Source organism: Rhinatrema bivittatum, chromosome 8 (assembly GCF_901001135.1).
Source record: "Rhinatrema bivittatum chromosome 8, aRhiBiv1.1, whole genome shotgun sequence".
Classification (NCBI taxonomy): Eukaryota; Metazoa; Chordata; class Amphibia; order Gymnophiona; family Rhinatrematidae; genus Rhinatrema; species Rhinatrema bivittatum.
The window spans coordinates 188,985,817-189,007,002 of NC_042622.1; the positions used below are offsets into that span (position 1 = coordinate 188,985,817).

General features: G+C 43.8%; 1 protein-coding gene across 1 annotated transcript in view; it reads left to right on the forward strand.

Moving 5' to 3' along the window:
- Positions 1-21,186, forward strand: part of LOC115096908 (dynein beta chain, flagellar outer arm-like) — a 630,228-nt gene that overhangs the window by 568,054 nt on the left and 40,988 nt on the right. The window contains 3 exon segments of the mRNA XM_029612190.1: positions 2,467-2,665; positions 10,334-10,512; positions 18,294-18,427. Coding sequence (XP_029468050.1) covers positions 2,467-2,665; positions 10,334-10,512; positions 18,294-18,427 — 512 coding nt within the window.

Here is a 21,186-nt window from a genome sequence, read left to right on the forward strand (position 1 = left end):
TAGAATGTTGACATAATTATTCATATCTTTCAATGAAAATAAAAAAGGAAATACCGTAACAAAAAAAAATGTTGTCTATATGACTTTCCCTATGTATAACACATTGGTATAAAACAAAAAACTATCAAATTCTACAGTCGATAAAGGCCCATCAGCTAAGAGCTGTTGCCACATTAGCTCATCTAAACTTCACTTCAGTGCAGGGCATTGCAAAGCAGCAACATGTCATCAATACACACTTTGGCCCGGTATTACTGTTTGGAACAGGAGTTTTGAGCAGGTAGAAAATTTGAACAGGTTGTGCTCATTAATATTTTAAAATGAATAATCCAACTTCCCACTCAACAACCACGGGTTGCAAAAATACCCAAGAAAACACAATAAAACAATCCTTAGCTTAGGAGTCCAATCTGTGTGGCTGCTTTGGTATGCTGGTACACGCAAAAAGCGAAATTGCTTACCTGTAACAGGTGTTTTCCGTGGACAGCAGAACAGACAGATACACAATCCCTCCCTCCTCCCCAGGAGGTTGAAGGCAGACTAAGAGGATGGACTGAGGGAGGGTGCAAGGCGATGTTAGCATGGAGCTTCCATATGTGCCCAAAATTAACTTAAAAGCAGTTTCTGGGCTTGGAGAGATTAAAGACTGCACCATCAAGGACATCACTCCATCTTGGGTGGTTGTTTGTTCTGCTGTCCACGGAGAACACCCTTTACAGGTAAGCAACTTAGCTAAATGTTTACAGATGTGCAGATTTTCTCCATATTGTCGAAGAAAAAACTAACTGCGTGGTTTCTTTCCAAAAATGAGCACGTGCAAAGTGCGTGCACGTAGAACGTCCCTGTACTGCACACACCTGTTATCTGTGCCAGTAGCAAGGGGAGGGAGGGGGTGCAGAATAGCACTTGCACAGTTGTAAATCAAATGTAGATGTGCTGTTTTCCTCCCCTCAAGCTAAGCACCCTGTAAGAATGCCTAATTTTAATATGGCTATAAATGGACGCACTACTGAAGCTGTGCCTACTTTTAGCTGTATTTGAGGAGGACAATTTCCGGTCAGGCCATTTTAGCCAAGTAAATGCCTTTTGAAAGATTGCCCACTTGATGCTTGCCCTTCTCACAGGAGTGTCTCTGGAGACGTTCAGCCCAGTATTATCTCACAAGCTACACCCAGACAGAAGAACTGGGATGATTATTGGGGGGGGGGTTAACCTTCTGGACCTGTGTGTACGCCTGTAATCTGAAGCTGTGGTAGTAAAGTAGCTAAATCTTGTACTGGAGGACATAATTGAGCACAAATGAAAGTAGCCTGGGGTGATGGCCTTAAAAAAATAATAATAATAAAAAGTTCATGATCTGGAAATCTGAGCACAGAGAAAGCTAGTGCACTGGAGTCACCAGCCTTCCTATCGAAGATGGTACTCGATGAGGATCTGGAACTCATTTCAAGTGATTGCAGACCCGCTGCAGTCAATGGTGCTCCTGCTATTAGCAATCAGATGAGAATGCAGAATGACACTGGAAATCAGGGATTTAACAGAAGGGCAGAGAGAGCCACTAAAACACAATGAGCCTCATATTTCATACTTGGTCAGAGCTGACACCTTTGCTGCATTCAGGATAATATAAGGCCACTGCCTCTGCTTTCCCTGCCAGTTTCTTTGGTGGACACTTGTAGTTTTCGGGATGTTAAATCATTGGAGTCTGAGGACACTGTAGAACAATGCTCTTTTTTTTTTTTCATTGCACAAATTGAAAATGCAAAGCATACTGGGGAGGGGAGAGCTCCTTTCTGCATCTCTCTGTTCAGCTGAGTTGTTCAGAAGACTGGTGGTGTTTTGGGTAACCACTTAGTTGTAGTCCTTTCCAGTTTTCCATGTACGTCACAATTTCAGAGCTTTACTCAGAAAGCTCGGACAAAAATATGTTAAAATCCACTGCACCATTTAACTTCTGCAAGATACAGAAAGCATTTCACCTTTGCTAAAAGTAAAAGTTTTTAAATGCAATTTTAAAAACCTAGGTCATGAAAAAAAAATGATTGTAACTTAAAAAAAAAAATTCTCAAACTAATAACAACTTGCTTTTCTTGCATTTCAAATGTATAGTGCTTCTGCGTGGGGGGAGGGGGGAGCATTGGCAAATCGGGGCAACTGCCCTGAAGCTCACACTGCCATCCCCAAAACTATCATTTCAGTGTTCCAGGGCCCTGCTATGGTTAATTCACCCTGGGCCCGCATCCTCCTAAGGTCAGCAGTGTGTGTATGTGTGTGTAATATGCTTGCTAATATAGTCAGCTTCTCAAAATGATTCTAGTTTGAAGTTTGAGTGAACATTTACATCTATAAGCCAGATGAATGCTATTTTTCACTATTTTTGGGTTTCTATAATAGATATTTGCTATGTCTATCAAGACCAGAAACACTTTTGAAGGCTATTCATTGCTTTTCTTTCCCTCATCCTAGGAATGCTACTGGATGAACACATCTTTGCATCATATACGGCAGCAAGTCTCCACGCTCTCAAAATGTGTTCCAGCTGGGCCATTTGCAATTCCAGAGCATTTGGCTGAGACAGCTTTGGCCCTGCAGAAAGAGGTGGTGCCAAGATCTTGGCTTCATCCTCGCTGTCTTACAAGTCATTCCCTTCCCAGGTGGTTGGCAGGTAAGTTGTGTAACCAATGAAGGTGTTTTAATTACACAAGCTGGCTCAAAAAGATACCAAAATTTAGGGCCTGATTTTAAAGATCATTTTCACGTTTAGAATTGGGGTTTACACGTTTAGAAAGGGGGTTTACCCATTCAAGTGTGCTTTTGAACATGGCCACATCATTGCCATTGAATTATCCATAAGATATTCCCATTTCAGTGCACTTTACACATGTACATGGCTTCTTAAAATTACTACGGTAGTATGCAGCATTTGCACGCATAACTCCTTTTAAAATATACCTTCTAAGTTAGAATGCATAAGTTCAGACTGTGGTCATATTGCAGGAATGGCTGGTGACTAATTTTGTGACAACACAGAGGAATTATAAAGTATACAGTGAGAATTAAACGTAATAGCAATAAACAGGCTGTAGAAAATCTATACTCCCTTGAACGTTTTTAATATTTTGTTGTCAGTGCATCAGACTTACATGAGGATATTTTTTCAGTCGTCAGCACGCCATGCTTACACACCTTTCAGAGGCAAATATGTTTTACTGTGGGACAAAGCATATAAGTGTCCAAAAAACAAACCTGAATTCCAATTGGACAAGTCTTTCCCCCCTCCACCAAGTCAGCACCCTTTGGTAGACATTACAGCTCGAAGTCTGTTGGGGTAGTTCCCTACCAGCTTTGCAGATTTAAATTTGTCAATATTGGACAATTCTTCTTTTCATAACTGTTCAAACACTTTCGCTGGTCCTTGGGGAGCATTGATGGGCAGCAATCTCGTGCCACAGATTTTCCATTGGATTGTTTTTTAGCCACGCCAATTTAGATTTGGTTGTGTGCTTTGGGTTGCTGTCATGCTGAAGGGTGAATGTCCATCCCGGTTTAGTTTTCTTGCAGAGGGCACAGGTTATTCCCAAAGACATTGCTGTACTTTTCTCCATGCATTGTCCGCTCTGTCCTGACAAGTGCCCCCAGTCCCTTCCAACGAGATACATCCACATAATATGATGCTGCTACCACCATGCTTCGCAGCAGGAATGGTGTTTTCTGGGTGATGTGTTCCGTTGGGTTTATGCCAAATGTAGCACTTCGCATTCAGGCCAAAAATGTCTATTTTAGGGGTCATTCTTTAAAACCGATGTGGCCTTATCGCATGCATTAGGGCCTTATCATGTGTGATAACGCCCTTACGCACGCAAAAGCGACTACATTGCAACGTTAAAATTTAAATGATGGGGAGGTGTTAGAGCAGAGTTTGGGTGGGGCTAGGACATTTTTTTTTCCGGTACCATTGCCGGTGATAATGTTTTAATGATAATGCCACCAACTTTTACGGTGGCACTATGGGGGCGATAGTGTGCTCCGTGCCGCAACCACAGCGGGCAAAAATGCACTGCCGTGATATGGCTGGGTGCACACTATCGCTCCCCTGCCCCTTTTTTATTCGCGACTCATCATTCTGCTATATTTATGAATGATGAATGATGAATCTAGGCCTTAGTGTCCTCAGACCACACAACCTTTTGCCACGTGGCTATAGTATCCCCTGCGTGCTCCTTTGCAAAGTTCAAATGGGGTGAAAAGAAGACTTAAGAAATGGCTTGTTTCTTGCTGCGCTGTCATCCAGACCAGATAGGTGGAGAGCTTGAGATAATGTTGTCACGTGCACACTGGAAACCTGTAACACTTTCAAAGTTGTCATTGGCCTTTTGGCTGCCTCCTGGGTCAGTCTCCTTACTATCCAGTTTGGAAGGGATATCCTGATCTAGACAGGGTCTTGATGGTACTGTACACCTTCAACTTCTTAATTGTCTTGACCATACTCAGGGATAGTCAAGGATTTTACAATTCTGTACCTTTCCACAACTAAGTCTCAGAGTTCTTTTGACAGCTCCTTGGTACTTATGGCTGGGTCTTTGCTTTGAATTGCACTACCCAGCAGAGAGAACCAACAGGAATTGCTGCATTTATTCTGTCTTGTGAATCAGAGCAGATCAACACAGGTGTGGGCCAAATTACTTGGTGTGTGCTTTTGAAGTTTAAGTATTTAGAATTGCTACAGAAGTAGAGAGAGGGTGGATACGTATCCAACCAAGATATTCCATGTCATTTATTTATTTAAAATGTATTCACTGTTTCCCCGACTCAAAAGAGTCATGTGAAGAATAAGAACATGTATAATTAACATATAACATCCAATCATAATTAATCACAAACCCACAATACAACACAAATGTTCTTATTTCCATTTCATTTACGAAGGAATTCTGGAGTATATTTTTATAAGAACATAAGATTTTCTATATTAGATCAGATCACATTTGGCAGTTGTGGGATATGTAGATACAAAAACTGATTTAATGCATTTTACTTTCAGGCTATGAGGCAACAAAAGATGTGTAGAGGGAAATATATATCTATATTTACATAAGAACATGTTTACATACTGGGTCAGACCGAGGTTTCCATCAAGCCCAGCATCCTGTTTCCAACAGTGACCAATCCAGGTCACAAGTACCTGGCAAGAGCCCAACCATTAAGTAGATCCCATGCTACTAAAGCCAGTAATAGCAGTGGCTATTCCCAAAGTCAACTTGATTAATTGCAGTTAATGGACCTCTCCTCCAGGAACTTATCCAAACCTTTTTTAAATCCAGCTACATTAACTGCCCTAACCACATCCCCTGGCAACAAATTGCAGAACTTAAATGTGCGGTGAATGAAAAAGAATTTTCTCTGATTTGTTTTAAATGTGCTACTTGCTAACTTTGAGGAGTGCCCTCTAGTCCTTTTATTATCTGAATGATTAAATAACCGATTCACATTTACCCATTCTAGTCTTCTCATGATTTTATAGACCTCTATCATATCCCTCCTCAGCCGTCTCTTCTCCAAGCTGAACATCCCTAACCTCTTTAGCTTTTCCTCATAGGGGAGCCATTCCATACCCTTTATCATTTTGGTCACCGTTCTCTGTACCCTCTTCAGTGCAACTATACTTTTTTGAGATACAACGACCAGAATTATACACAGTACTCAAGATGCGGTCTCACCATGGAGCAATACAGAGATATTATGACATGTTCTGTTTTATTCACAATTCCCTTCCCAATAATTCCTAATATTCTTTTTGCTTTTTTGACTGCCGCAGTACACTGAACTGACAATTTCAATGTATTATCCACTATGATTCCTAGATCTTTTTTCTGGGTGCATGCTCCTAATATGGAACCTAACATTGGGTAAATCCATGCAGAATGTGTCCCATTAAACCATGCCTTTCTATATGTTCTGTGATTTTGATCTATAGAATAGTTTCCCCTATTTTTTCTTGGCACTGAAATCTCACTGGTCTGTAGTTTCCCAGATCACCCATGGAGCCCTTTTTAAATATTGGGGTTACATTGGTCAGCCTCCAATCTTCAGATACAAAGGATGATTTTAATGATAGGTTATACATTTTTATTAATAAATCTGAAATTTCATTCTTAAATCCTTTCAGAACCCTGGGGTGCATACCATCTGGTCCAGGTGATTTTAAGAACATAAGAACATAAGAAATTGCCATGCTGGGTCAGACCAATGGTCCATCAAGCCCAGCATCCTGTTTCCAACAGAGGCCAAACCAGGCCACAAGAACCTGGCAATTACCCAAAAACTAAGAAGATCCCATGCTACTGATGCAATTAATAGCAATGGCTATTCCCTAAGTAAACTTGATTAATAGCAGTTAATGGACTTCTCCTCCAAGAACTTATCCAAACCTTTTTTGAACCCAACTATACTAACTGCACTAACCACATCCTCTGGCAACAAATTCCAGAGCTTTATTGTGCATTGAGTGAAAAAGAATTTTCTCTGATTAGTCTTAAATGTGTTACTTGCTAACTTCAAGGAATGCCCCCTAGTCCTTCTATTATTCGAGAGTGTAAATAAACGATTCCCATCTAGTCGTTCAAGACCTCTCATGATCTTAAAGACCTCTATCATATCCTCCCTCAGCCGTCTCTTCTGTGCCAAATACTCTGTAAAAATGTTCTAAGTAGCATAATTTTCTCCTGTTCCAGAAATTGAAAATATCATTAGACCATGGTTAATTTTCTGCCACACAAATATATATTGTATTGATGTTATGTAACTGACTTTATAGCTTCGTGGAAACTGGGGATATCAAATATTAAGAGGTCAGTATTCAACAACGGCAGAGCAGACAAAGTTCACCAGTTAACATTAACTGGTTAAGTGTATGGCTAAATATCTGGATCGGCTTAGTGGTTAGAGCAATGGGCTGTGAAGCAGGGAAGCCAGAGTTCACATCCTGCTTTTCCTACAGACATTTCTTGTGATTTCGGGCAAATGATTTTATCTCTTGTTGCCTTAGGGTACCCATTTAGATCATAAGCTCTTTAAGGAAGGGACAAATTGTTCCTGAAAAAATAGTTGTGAACTTTCTTGAGGTAAAACTGGAAAGGTAGTCTAGAAGTATAAAATTATAGGTGTTTGCGGTTAAATGTAACTGAATCGGGTCTGAATGAGCTGGAGACCCAAAGGAGGAGGAGAGAACAGCTGGGTCCCTTAACAGCAGCAGGAACCAGGCCCTGGGGGGAGCAAGCGAGGGAGGCTGGTGCTACCTGCTGTGGATGCAGGCAGAAGTGAAGGGAGGGTCAGGCTAGCTCTGGCACTTCTAGGCTGCAGCTCTGGCGAAAGGGGGTGGGGTTAAGGGGCAGAGCCGCTGTTGGCATCATGGCACTGACGCAGCTCTGCCAATCCAGGCAAGCAGTAAGCACAGTGACCACTTCTCCGCCTCCGCTTAGCGCTGTCCCACGGCTGACGCCTCGCTGCTGGACTTTGGATTCTAGCTCCACTCCGGCACTGTGCCCTCCAGCCTCCTGCTCCTTCTCCTGCTGCATGCTTGCACGATTGGAATTACATCACAGTTAACTTGTTACGTAATTCCAATCATTTAAGGGGGTGCTTTTTAAAAGCAATATCCACCTCCCTGGCGGAGACCCGGGGAAATCAGACTAAACAGGCTTGCACAAAACAACAAAGCTTGAATTCCCAGGCATCATCCAGTCCCTGATTTGTGAGCCTAGCCTGAAGGTGTTTAAAAGTACCATAAACTGAGCGCCATCTATTAGCCTTTTCTGTGGATAAATTAACTTGCCGCTCCCTTCTTTCTTGCATTGACAAGGAATGCTTTGTTTATTGCCATCTAAGAATCTGCAGTGAGATTGTCTGCTTCCTGCCACTCTCACTGCACCTTTTCTATTGATGCCTTGAAGTGAAGTTTTTTTTTTCACTTTTATATTTGGAATTTTATGCTGTTTTCATGACTCATAATTCAATAAAGCGTGGCCTTTTCTTTTTACGACAGAAATCAGCCACTTGCCTCATACATTTTGTACCAGCTGTAGCATAAATACATTAGGTGTCCAGGGAGCAATGGCATTTTAAATTGCTTTACAAGATGTTGAATAAGAAGCAGATGTATTACTTTTTATAAAGAGAGAGTCCCAATTTGTCCTTTCAAAGAATTGGGGCACCGTTTCACTTCTTTTCAGACACATTTTCTTTTGAACTGGAGTTTAGACAAGAAAGGTCAGTAGGAGGACAAAGCTAAGTGACTTGGGGGGGGGGGGGGTTGGCTATGCAATAAAACTCTGTACAATAAGAAAGATTTTAGCATGAGCTCACCAATTTTGTTTTTTTATTTTTTTTAACATGCACGTAGAACCTCTACTTAAGAAATTTTGCATCAGTACATTAAGTTTTGGCCACACCAGTGGTGTGCATGATATCTTCCCCCCCCCCCCCCCCCCCCCGTTCATGCTACTGCCATTTGAAATCCCCACTGCTAACCAGCCCGCAGTGAACTGGCTGATTAACACTGGGGCTTTACTCCCCCCACTTCCAGCAACAATAGCCGTCTGCAAGAGCATCCCTCCCTTTCCCCTTTCCTTCCTCCTGCCCTCAGTAAAAACAAGACCCGTTAGGGCCAATTCCATCCCATCCTTCCCCCTCCCCTCCTGTAGTAATGGATATCCCCTCGTCTTGAGGTACTGAAACCCCCACCCCAAAACATCCGAGTCCAAAGCCCGCTAGGGCACAGATCACCACTCCCGAGCACCAGCCCCCCTTGGCTTCCTTGATCCCCCCCTCTGCAACCCTCCAGAAGGTGGAACTCATTCTTCCAGAGGGTCCCAGGTCTTCAAGGGCAAGAGGGAATGCTAAGCCCTCCCGCCTACTGTGCTCTTGTTTGGCAAATGGTGCTGCTAATTATGCTTCACTACTATCACGTGATAGCGGTGAAGTGCACATAGCGGCGCCATTTGATGTCATGCAGCACTTTAGGCAGGAGGGTATTGCTTTCCCTCCGGCCTGTGAAACCTGGGACCCTCAAGGAGAGTGAGATCCACCTTCTGGGGGAAGGGGGGTGTTCAAAGCTATGGACTCAGCAGGAGTGGAGGCAGACTCGGGGGTGCCTGATGACACAGGAGGCAGAGGGCATTTGACTCTACAGGGGAAGTATAGGGATGCCCCACATGGGGCTTGTTCTTGCCATAAGCAGAAGGGAAGGAGAGGGATGCCCTGGAAGAAGGAAGGAGCCTGCTTGTTCACTTTGGGCTGATTATCAGTAGAAACATTTAATGGCACTGTGCATGGTAGCTAATTAACTCCAGATCCTAGCAGGCGATTTACTGAGTGCATGGTAAATAGCGTGGAAGGTGAGTATATACTGAGCACTCACTGCATTTGCATATAATATTCCCTCATTTGCATTTGTGGGCATGCAGAGTTTTGCATGCTCGTGCTAACATCTTCTAAAATCACTTTAACATGCATGATTAGGCCTTCCTACATAGCTTGATAATTTTATCTTGCACAAGCATTCATTTTAGCTTGCATAAGCATTCATTTTAGTTCATTGCATAGGCCATTTGCCGCTGTGCCCGGGATCGCGGGCCTGCCGTTGGCCTGCACATGCAACCTACGCCTGCCCGGAGACAGGCGCAACTTATAAAATAAAGGTAGGGGGGATTTAGGTAGGGCTGGGGACGAGTTAGATAGGGGAAGGGAGGGGAAGGTGAGGGGGGTCGAAGGAAAGTCACTCCAAGGCCGCTCCGATTTCGGAGGGGCCTCTGAGGGAACAGGGAAAGCCATTGGGGCTCCCCCCTAGGGCTCGGCGTGCGCAAGGTGCACTAATGTGCACCCTCTTGCGCGCGCCGACCCTGGATTTTATAACAAATCGGGTGTAGATTTGTGCACACCGGGTTGCTCCTCTGCTTAGTGCGTAGATTTGTGCACGCCAGGTTGTGCCTCCGCTTAGCGCTGTCCCATGGCCGACGCCTCACCACTGGACTTTGGATTCTAGCTCCGCTCCAGTATGTGCCCTCCAGCTCCTTCTACTGCTGCATGCTTGCACGATTGGAATTACCTCACAGTTAACTTGTTATGTAATTCCAATCATTTAAGGGGATGCTTTTTAAAGTAGCTATTAAAATCCGGCCCTTGGTGTTTTACTTCTGACTTGGATGAGCTCAGTAATTATAGTTCATTAGCACAATTAAAAAAGAAGGAAGATTGAGAACCAGTGTTTTCATAAAATTACTTGTAGTGTTGACGGTTTTCAAAAATATTCCATGTACAATTTTTTTTGTCTGTACAGACCTGCAAAAGAAGCACAGCCAGTTGAAACAATGGATGAAGAAAGGCATGGTGCCCTTTGCCAGTGAAGAGAAAGGAGCACTAACCTCGCTGAGCCCTGGAGATCTTGTCAACCCAGAGACCTTGTTTGTGGTACTTAGGCAAGAATTTGCAGCTCATCATGGATATTTGTTGGATGAGGTGAGTATTTTCTGTTTCATTCCATATTCATGGAACATGATGGCAAATAAAGATGAAATTTTCCCATCCAGTCTGCCCATTTGAGAATCTTCCACTTGGGTTGCATATTTATTTATTTTTTATTTATTATTTTCTATACCGGCTTTCACGACTGGTAGTCGCATCAACCCGGTTTACATTTAACATTTAGTGTAATGAACATAAAAACTAGATGAACTGAACTGGTGCAGGAATAGCAGTTACAATAAAACAAGGAAAATACAACTGGGAGAGGAGGAAGCAAGAAGAAAAATATAGCAATAGGTACAAAAAACAAAATTACAGGATAATATTTACAATATGTACAAAATTAAAGGCAAGACTAAAGGTGGTCATGGGCTGGAAAAATTGAGGCTAAAATAGGAAGAGTATGATGAATAAGGCAGAGTGATGATTATTGATTATGAGTGTTATTTTGGAAACTGCCTAGAAATGTTGATAGATGGTTTTAAATTTTTAATAAAAGAAAAATAAATGAAAAGCATTTTCATGCACTCTCTAGGTTTCTTCTTTTATTAAAAATAAACTTTTCTAATACTCTGGTATTAGCTAGTAATAAATTTTGGTTGGTCTTGACATCTGCATATTATCATAAAGCAACACAATCACCCCTAGTTTGAATGATGGTAAGAGGAGTGAACTTTTATGTTAATAAGAAACTGTTTTATATCTTGAGGGCACCAACCAACACTAAACTTTATGGTGCATAGCTATATCTCTTATTAGCGTAATACGTTACTGTAATTTCTGCAATATCCATATAAGAATTTAATATGCTCATCTACCCAAACATCAGCTCCCTTCTAACGCCCAAGTCTTTTACCCAACTTCTCAAGCTTTTCCCTCTGAATATATTCCAAGCATGCCCCAAATCTTTTAACAGTGCTGACCACTGCCACCTCCGCTGGTAGGTAAAGCCTTGTCATTTTTGTAACTTTGATTCTTTCAAGACCAATAGATAATCCATTATCCAGGGCCCCTTCCATGTCTTACTCCCAAGTATTCTGTTTCCCTGTACGTACCAGGATCAGTCCAGACCGTGGGTAAAGCCCCGTTCCAGCAGGTGGAGACAGACCAGAGTTCTGAGGCTGCCCATATAAGGACAGAACCCACCCAGGAACCCTCAGTATTTGTCTGTCTCCAGCAGGTGGAACAGCTCACCCTTTGGTTCCCTGTTTAGCTTGCCCTCTGTAGTCTTTCTTCTTCTTTCTCTGGGGCAAGCTCACGTAACTACATTTTTAGTTTACTTCTTAATTATTATAATAAAAACAAAAAAAACAAAAAAAAATTTCTTTTTGTCAGTTTTCTCTGACTAACTGTGTCAGGGCAGACAGTTTTGTCTCCCTTGCTCTTGGGGTTCCTAGGGGGGCTTTGCCCCTTGATTTCTGTCAGCCTAGGTTCCCTTCCCGGTGACCTAGTGTGGGTGATACGGGTGGTGCCAGTCCCTCTCCCCACGTTTATTGCTGCCTTGCCCCGAGATGCACATGCCTCGGTTAAGCCTTCAGGGAGGACTTTCATGCCCCTGCTTCTGTGAATTATTTATTTACAAAAAAAAGAAAAAGAAAAAATTCACTTTCACAGAATATATATTTTATATACTTTATTTAATCAAATAAATAAAAGGCAGCAGTTTATTTTGTGAGGAGGGAGCGGGGTTCAATCTCCCGCCCAGCTCCTCAGGGGCTCCCTGCTCAGCTGTTTTTAATTACTTTAGCGGCTGCTTCCCTGCTCTATGCTGCGGCCATCTTGCTGTTTAGCCTGTGGAGAGTTGGCCTCCCGACTCTCCCGCGAAGGGGTATGTTCAAGGTGCATTTCAGGGGGTGAGGGCTCCTTTATTGAACCGCCATCTTTTAGACCTCGGGGAAGGGCTCCCTGACGAATTTCAAAGCTGTTCCCGTCCCGGGAACGCGCATCAGCGGTGGCCATTTTGGGTGTTTCAGATGAAACACTTCCTGCTTCTCTGGGGGCTGGGGATCTGATTTCCCCCCCCCCCCCCCCCCCGATTTGAGCCCGGTTCGCTCTCGGGGGGGTGGCTCGGACCCCCCCTCACCTCTCCCACCCCCTCCCCCCTTTCACAAAAAAATCAGCACGGACCCGTTTTTCATCGGATTTTGTGCTTTTATTACATGAGTCTTATTTAGCAAGTTTACAAAGGGAGGTAGACCCCCCTCAGTGGTTTCCCTCCCCCCTGTGCGATGATCTGATATGGTTCCGGGCCTGCAGGGCCTGGTTAGGGTTCAGGTGGTTCCGGGTGTTCCCCCTCCCCCAGCAGACACCCCCCCCCACCTGACCCGCTTGATTTAGGGGATATTGATACTACGACCCAAGCCCCCCCCCCCCCCCCCCCCCGCTGGAGGGCGACGACACTCATGTCCTGCGCTTATTTCAGCGGGAAGAATTGGAGTCCCTTATTCCCTTCGTTCTCCAAGAGTTGGGAATTGATGCCCCACCAGATGACTCTGTGGCAGCTGCAATGACACCAAATGCGGACCTGGTCCTGATGGGACTCAGGGCGTTACTGCGTACTTTTCCATTTCACCCTATGCACCGCCTGCTTCTCCTCAGGGAATGGGAGTCCCCAGAGGCGGGCCTCCGAGTTGGTAGGGCTATGGATAAGCTATACCCGCTCCCTGAGGACTGCCTGGACATGTTAAAAATCCCTAAAGTAGATTCTTCTGTCACTGCTGTTACAAAATGTACTACCATTCCCGTGGTGGGCGCTACTGCATTACGAGATGTGCAAGACCGTAAGCTTGAATTTTATTTGAAACGCATTTTTGAAGTCTTAGCGCTCGGAATCCGGGTGACTATTTGCAGCAGTCTCATGCAGTGGGCAAGCCTTAGGTGGATGCAACAGTTACTCAGCACCCAGGACCTTCCGTCTGCGGAGGCTGAGCAGGCTGAGCGTTTAGAGGGTGCTAAAGCCTATGGTGCCGATGCCCTTTATGACTTGCTTCGGGTCTAAGCTAAGGCTATGGTTTCTGCGTTTTCGGCCAGGCGTCTTCTCTGGTTACGCAATTGGTCCGCTGATGCTTCTTCCAAGGCTCAGTTGGGCACTTTTCCTTTTAAGGGCAAGTTGCTTTTTGGTGAGGACCTGGGACAGCTTATTAAGTCCTTGGGTGAAAACAAAGTCCATAAGCTGCCAGAGGACCGACCCAAACAGTCGAAGTCTTTTTTTTCCCGACTCGCTCTCGCTTCATGGGGAACCGCCGTTACGCTAGCAGAGCCCGCGGCTCCTTTCCCAGGGGAGGCGTGTCCAGGTCCCAGTCTTGGTCCCAATCCTTTCGTGGCCATCGGGGTTTCCGAGATTGCCATCAGCAATTCACTACCACTAAATCAGCTCCCCATAGAAATTCATCCGGTCCATTCCTCCGCTCGAAACTTAGGCGGGCGTCTTTCTCTGTTTCTCAAGGAGTGGGCCAAAATCACTTCCTATCTCTGGGTCCTCGATATGATAGAACACTGCTACGCATTAGAGTTTGCCAGGGACCTGCTGGATCTATATATCGTGTCCCCTTGTGGCCTTTCCAAACGGCCTGCGGTCTGTCACACCCTTTTGAGACTTCAGGATTTGGGAGCGATCCTTCCGGTTCCGGTGCAAGAACAAGGCGCCAGCCAGTATTCAATTTACTTTATTGTTCCCAAAAAGGACGATTCCTTTCACCCCATTCTGGATCTCAAAAGGGTCAATCAGGCCCTCAAGGTTCCCCGTTTCAAGATGGAAACTCTATGGGCAGTAATTGCGGCAGTCCATCCCAGTGAGTTCCTCACTTCCCTAGATCTCATGGAGGCTTATTTTCACATTCCCATTCTTCAGGAACATCAAAAGTTTCTTCGTTTTCAGATCCTAGGCCAGCACTCCCAGTTTCGGGCTCTCCCATTCGGTCTTGCTATCACCCCCCGCACTTTCACCAAGACCATGGTAGTCGTTGCGGCAGCTTTCCGTCGGGACGGGATCTTAGTCCATCCTTACCTGGACGATTGGTTGATGAGGGCCAAGTCCGCCACTCTCTGCACGCTCGTGGTAGACAGTTTTAGCCCTTCTCACATCTCTCGGCTGGATAGTCAACTACTCCAAAAGCACTCTTCGGCCCTCACAAGAGCTAGAATTCCTGGGCGCTCTTTTCAACACTCGGGTCGGGAAAGTTTTTCTTACGGACTCGCGAACACTCAACTTGATCGATCAGTTGAATAATTTCGTCACTCTTCCGCTTCCCATGGCGTGGGATTACCTACAGGTTCTAGGGACCATGGCTTCCACGATTGATTTCGTCCCCTGGGCATTTTGCTCATATGCGTCCCTTACAGAGAGCATTGTTGTCCCGTTGGAAGCCGAAGTCGGAACAGTATCAGGAGATTCTCTCTCTCTCCAACTCTACCATCGCCAATATACAATGGTGGTTCTCCCCGGCTCACCTTCTCAAGGGGATGCCTCTTTTGACTCCCTCCTGGGTCATAGTAACGACGGATGCCAGCCTCTCTGGATGGGGGGCTGTCTGCCAATCCCATGTGACTCAAGGTTTCTGGTCCCTGTCCCAGTCTCGGTGGCACATCAGTTGTCTAGAAGCCCGAGCGGTTCGCCTGGCCCTCAAGTTTTTTCTTCCTCTGATTCGCCACAAAGCAGTCCAAGTGCTATCAGACAATTCCACCACGGTGGCTTACATAAATCGACAAGGGGGGACTCGAAGTCGTCTAATGGCGCTAGAGGCCAGCAAGCTTTTTCTCTGGGCAGAGAGGCACTTGGATCGCCTGGCGGCTTCCCACATAGCAGGCAAGGAGAATGTCCAAGCCGACTTCCTCAGTCGACAACATCTCGATCCCGGCGAGTGGGAGTTGTCAGACGTAGCAATGGATCTAATTGTGCGCAGGTGGGGTCCCCCTCACCTAGACCTCATGGCGACGCTAGCCAACGCCAAGGCTCCCCGGTTCTTCAGCCGGTGGAAGGAGCATTGCTCAGAGAGAGTGGATGCGTTGGTTCTTCCCTGGCCCTCCGATGTTCTTCTTTAAGTGTTCCCACCATGGCTGTTAGTGGGGAAGGTTCTTCGGAGAATAGAGCTCCATCGTGGACCAGTCATTCTCGTGGCCCCCGAATGGCCCCGACGGCAGTGGATTGCGGACATAGTGAATCTCACTGAGGACAGCCCTCTTCGTCTCGGTCATCTGCCCCATCTCCTGCATCAGGGTCCCGTATTGTTCAACCAGGTGGATCGCTTTTGTCTAGCGGCATGGCTTTTGAACGGAGACGTTTGAGACGCAGAGGATATAAGGAAGAGGTCATTGCTACTTTCCTTAGGGCTCGTAAGCAGTCAACTTCGCTTACCTATGTCCGGGTCTGGAAGGTTTTTGAAAACATCTGCGAGGATTTGGGCGTTTTCCGCTCATTCCCCTTCTGTTGTGGTGATACTCTCTTTTCTTCAGTGAGGTTTCTCCAAGGGTCTTTCGGTCAGCTCCCTGCGTGTTCAGGTCTCGTCGCTTGGTTCCCTCCTAGGTTCCATTGAAGGTCGGCCGGTAGCCTCTCATCCGGATGTTGTTCGTTTTCTCAGAGGCGCTAAGCATCTAAAGCCACCTATCTGGTCTATTTGTCCTTCATGGAGTTTAAATTTGGTTTTTTGAGCTCTTTGTATGGCTCCGTTCGAACCTCTTCGTCGTGCCACTCTCAAAGACTTGACTCTCAAGACTGTTTTCCTGGTTGCTATCTGTTCAGCCAGGAGAGTGTCCGAGCTTCAAGCTCTATCTTGTAGAGACCCTTTTCTTGCGTTTTTCGGACTCGGGCGTCTCTCTCAAGACCGTACCTTCTTTCTTACCTAAGGTTGTTTCGTCTTTTCATATTAACCAGTCCGTTGAACTTCCCCCTTTATCTCCAGAGGATATCGCAGCTTCTGGTGGTGGTGATCTTCGTCATCTAGAACTTAAGCGAGTCTTATTGCATTATCTTGAGGTCACCAATGATTTTCGTGTCTCTGATCATCTTTTTGTCCTGTGGAGTGGACCCAACAGGGGGAAGCAAGCTTCTAAAGCTATGATTGCTCTCCTGTTGAAGGATGCGATTTCCTCTGCTTACATTTGCAAGGGCCGAGCAGTTCCTGAAGGCCTAAAAGCTCATTCTTTGCGTTCTCAAGCGACCTCTTGGGCGGAGTCTCAATCTGTGTCGCTGCAGGAAATTTGTAGGGCGGCTACATGGAAATCCCTTCATACTTTTGCTCGTCACAACCGTCTCGATGTTCAGGCTCCAGTTTTTGGTTCCTTTGGTCGGCAGGTTCTTCGAGCAGGACTATCTGGGTCCCACCCTTTGTAGGGAAGCTTTGGGACATCCCACGGTCTTGACTGATCCTGGTACGTACAGAGAAAGGAAAATTAATTCTTACCTGATAATTTTCGTTCCTGTAGTACCAAGGATCAGTCCAGACACCCGCCCATTCTTTTCTGTCCGCTCGAATCTTTTTCCAGGTATTTTTTGTCTTTTTCCTTCTTATAGGATTTCTTTGATTCCTGCATCGTCTTCCTGGATTTTGCTTATAGGCACCAGAAGCATCGTTACGATGATCAGGGGTAGTTATACAAGAGCGTTTATTTTACACAGTTCATTCAATTGTACTGTTATTTGTTGGTTTAAATTACATTTATAGTTATCCTGTTACTTGCTTGATCTTATACCTTTCTGCTTTGACAATGGTTATACTGAGGGTTCCTGGGTGGGTTCCATCCTTATATGGGCAAGCCTCAGAACTCTGCTCTGTCTCCACCTGCTGGAACGGGGGCTTTACCCACGGTCTGGACTGATCCTTGGTACTACAGGAACGAAAATTATCAGGTAAGAACTAATTTTCCTTTGGGGTGCACAGAGTTTGAAGCCACAGAGAAAAGTCAAGATGAGCCCTTTTCATTAGTAGTATGGGCCATGGACTATCAGCGTTGTGGACTGGAACATATGCACTGTAACTCTATACCTTGAGGCATGAAGCATTTTGATTTATATGCCAACCATAATATCAATAGCGGTGAGCAGCTTAGCATACTTGGAGGAATAAGCATAAAGCTGGAAACTGGTCAACACAAATGGTCATGAAAGCATGCCAGACTTGGCAGTGATTTTCCAAAACTGGGCTTTTTCAGCTCAGAGAAGAGTCCTCTTAACTTTCCTACTGTATATTTAAAGCACTTGAAGTACTGTGTTAGAAGAGCTTGTGGTCATGTTTAAGCATTTCAGATGCCAAAAAGAAATCAAATGGGGATAAATGGTATTTGTCTAGTTCCTGTGCAGCATCTCCCAGGATGATGCTACTAAGTTGAATGGAGTTGTCACAGGATATGATGGCATAATCTCTATGATTAAAACCGAACTCAATGTTAACAGCAAGATTGTTATTTGGAAGGCACTACTGTGTTCTGTCTATATTTTGAGGACATCTCTTGACACAGTTGAAAACTGAATGTAACTCGGCTATCATTTTATTTCATGTGAGAATCTGAAGGGATATCATCATGCCCATTGAAGAAATTTCTAGCTTTATCAAAATGTCAATCTTATGTAAGAGATTTTATAGCTCTTGTACGCACAATTGCTAAACCGTGGCATGCTGTGTGTATTTCTGTGCATAGATACAACCACTTGTCTTCCGCATTTCCATGGATGCACAGTTTGCCCCTGCTACAGAACCTCTTATTTAAAAATATTTTCCTATTGTTTTTAAATTGCTTTAAGGCTGGAGTTGGCATTCATTTTTTTTTCTTCTTGCCTACAGGTTGTACTGCACTGTCAGATATCAGAGTATACAGGCTACAAACCCCAGGCTCAGGGTTATCAGCTCTACCTTGAGAAGCTGGTTATGCAAGGTGCAATATGGGATTTCAAAAATAATTGCCTGAAGAACTCGAGGTATTTAAGAGGATTAAAATATATAATATTTTTCAAATGCCAAAAGTGAACATGTTAGGATCTTGTGATTTAAATGTAAGATTTTAAGACCTCAAAGCGCAGTGCTTAAACAGGCACAAATTGATTTGGGACTTTTTTAATGGATATATTTTCAGACAAATCTTATCTAGGCAGCATCCTCCAAGTATAGATTGAAAAAAAATAAATGAACTGTAACTCCTTGCACATTGGAACTTTGTGTTGAAAGCAGGTGTCCAAGCTGAAGCAGAGAATGGGAAGGGGAGCCTTCATCTTGATATTTGCCATATCTGAGTGATCATTATTTTAACCCCTCTGTTCTCAAGAATGTCTATAAATACTAGATTAAAGGAAAGACTAAAAAGCCAGTGTCTGGGGCCCTCCAGATTCCCAGTGTATATCTAGCAAGCATTCATTGTTCATCAAGTTTTAATTCAAGATTATTCCGGCATATATCAATGGTGTTATATGCTTCAGTGATGCATTAATATATGTCTTTTGACCTAAACCACAGATTGTCACTTGCATGGGCCTTGAGACACTCCAGTTTATGTCAAGAGGTTGCGCTACCAAGATGGATAGGGTCCCCCCCCCTCCTAAAATTATCCTAGACCTTTAAAAGTTTGAAGCTAGCTCTGCTAAATACATTAGCATTTTAATTGGTTTGTTATGCAAGATACTATAAACATTCATTAAACTGGGAAGAGGTCCTAGGAATATTGTGCGAAATAGAAAGATTACTTGTGCATCAGAAAGCATCTTACATACAGCAGAATTTATTGAAAAACTGGGCAATACTGAAATTGTTTCCAGTTAACATAAGAACAAAAGATATGCCATAATGAGTCAGATCTAGGATCCACCAAGCCCAGTATCCTGTTTCCAGCAGTTGCCAATCCAAGTCCCAAGTACCTGGCAAGTACCCAAACATTAAATAGAAACCAAGCTACTAATTCTGGCAACAAGCAGTGGCTATTCCCTATTGATTACTAGTTTATGGACTTCTGTTCCAGGAACATATCCAAACCACTTTTAAACCCAGCTAAACTAACTGCCTTAACCACATCACATCCTCTAGCAATAAATTCCAGAGCTTAATTTTATGTTGAGTGAAAAGCATTTTCTCTGATTTGTTTTAAATGTGCTACTTGCAATCTTCATGGAGTGCCCCCTGTTCCTTGTATTATTTGAAAGAATAAATAACCGTTTCACATTTACCCATTCAAATCCTTTCAAGATTTTGTAGACCTCTATCATATTCCCTCTCAGCGTTTCTTCTCCAAACTGAACAGCCCTAACCTCTTTAGACTTTACTCATAGAGGAAGGGTTCCATGCCTTTTATCGTTTTGGTTGTCCTTGTCCTTATCTGTAATTTCTCCACTGCAACTATATTTTTTGAGATACGGAATCAGAATTGCACACAGTATTCAAGGCACGATCTCACCATGGAGCAATACAGAGGCATTATGACATTCACAGTTTTTTATTTGCCATTCCATTTCTAATAATTCCTGTTTTTTTGACCGCCACAGCACATTGAGCTGACAATTTCAATGTATTATCCATAAGAATATAAAATATGCCATATTGGGTCAGACCAAGGGTCCATCAAGCCCAGTATCCTGTCTTCAACAGTGGCCAATCCAAGTCAGAAGTACCTGGCAAGTTCCCAACATTAAATAGATCCCATGCTACTAATGCCAACAACATGCAGTGGCTATTCCCTATTGATTAATAGCAGTTTATGAACTTCTCCTCCAGGAACTTATCTAAACCTTTTTTAAACCCAGCTACACTAACCGCCTTAACTACATCCTCTGGTAATGAATACCAGAGCATAATTGTATGTTGAATGTAAAATAATTTTCTCTGATTTGTTTTAAATGTGCTAATTTCTCACTTCATGGCGTGCATCCTAGTCCTTGTATTATCCAAAAGAGTAAATAAGTTTCACATTTACTCATTCAAGTCCTTTCATGATTTTGTAGATCTCTATCATATCCCTCCTCAGTCGTCTCTTCTCCAAGCTAAACAGCTCTAACTTCTTTATCCTTTTCTCACTGGGGAGCCATTCCACGCCCTTTAACATTTTGGACGCCCTTCTCTGTACCTTCTCTAGTGCAACTATATCTTTTTTTGAGATGCGGCAACCAGAATTTTTACCAGCTCTAAAGTCAGGCTCTATAGTTTCCCGGATCACCTCTGGAGCCCTTTTTAAATATCAGAGTTATATTGGTCACCTTCCAGTCTTCAGGTACAACGGATGATTTTAATGATACATTACAAATTACATGTAATAGTTCTGAAATTTCATTTTGGAGTTCTTTCAGAACCCTGGGGTGTATACCATCTAGTCTAGGTGATTTGCTACTCTTTAGTTTGTTAATCTGGCCTACCACATCTTACAGATTCACCGTGATTTGGTTCAGTTCTTCTGAATCATCACCCTTGAAAACTGTCTCTGGAACGGGTATCTCCCCAACAACCTCTTCAGTAAACAAAGCAAAGAAATCGTTTAATCTTTACATGATGGCCTTATCTTCCCAAAGTGCCCCTTTAACCCCTCGATCATCTAATGGTCCAACCGACTCCCTCGCAGGCTTTCTGCTTTGGATATATTTTTTAAAGTTTTTATTTTGAGTTTTTGCCTCTATGGCCAACTTCTTTTGAAATTATTTCGTAGCCTGTGTTATCAATGTTTTACATTTAACTTGCCAATGTTTATGCTTTATCCTGTTTA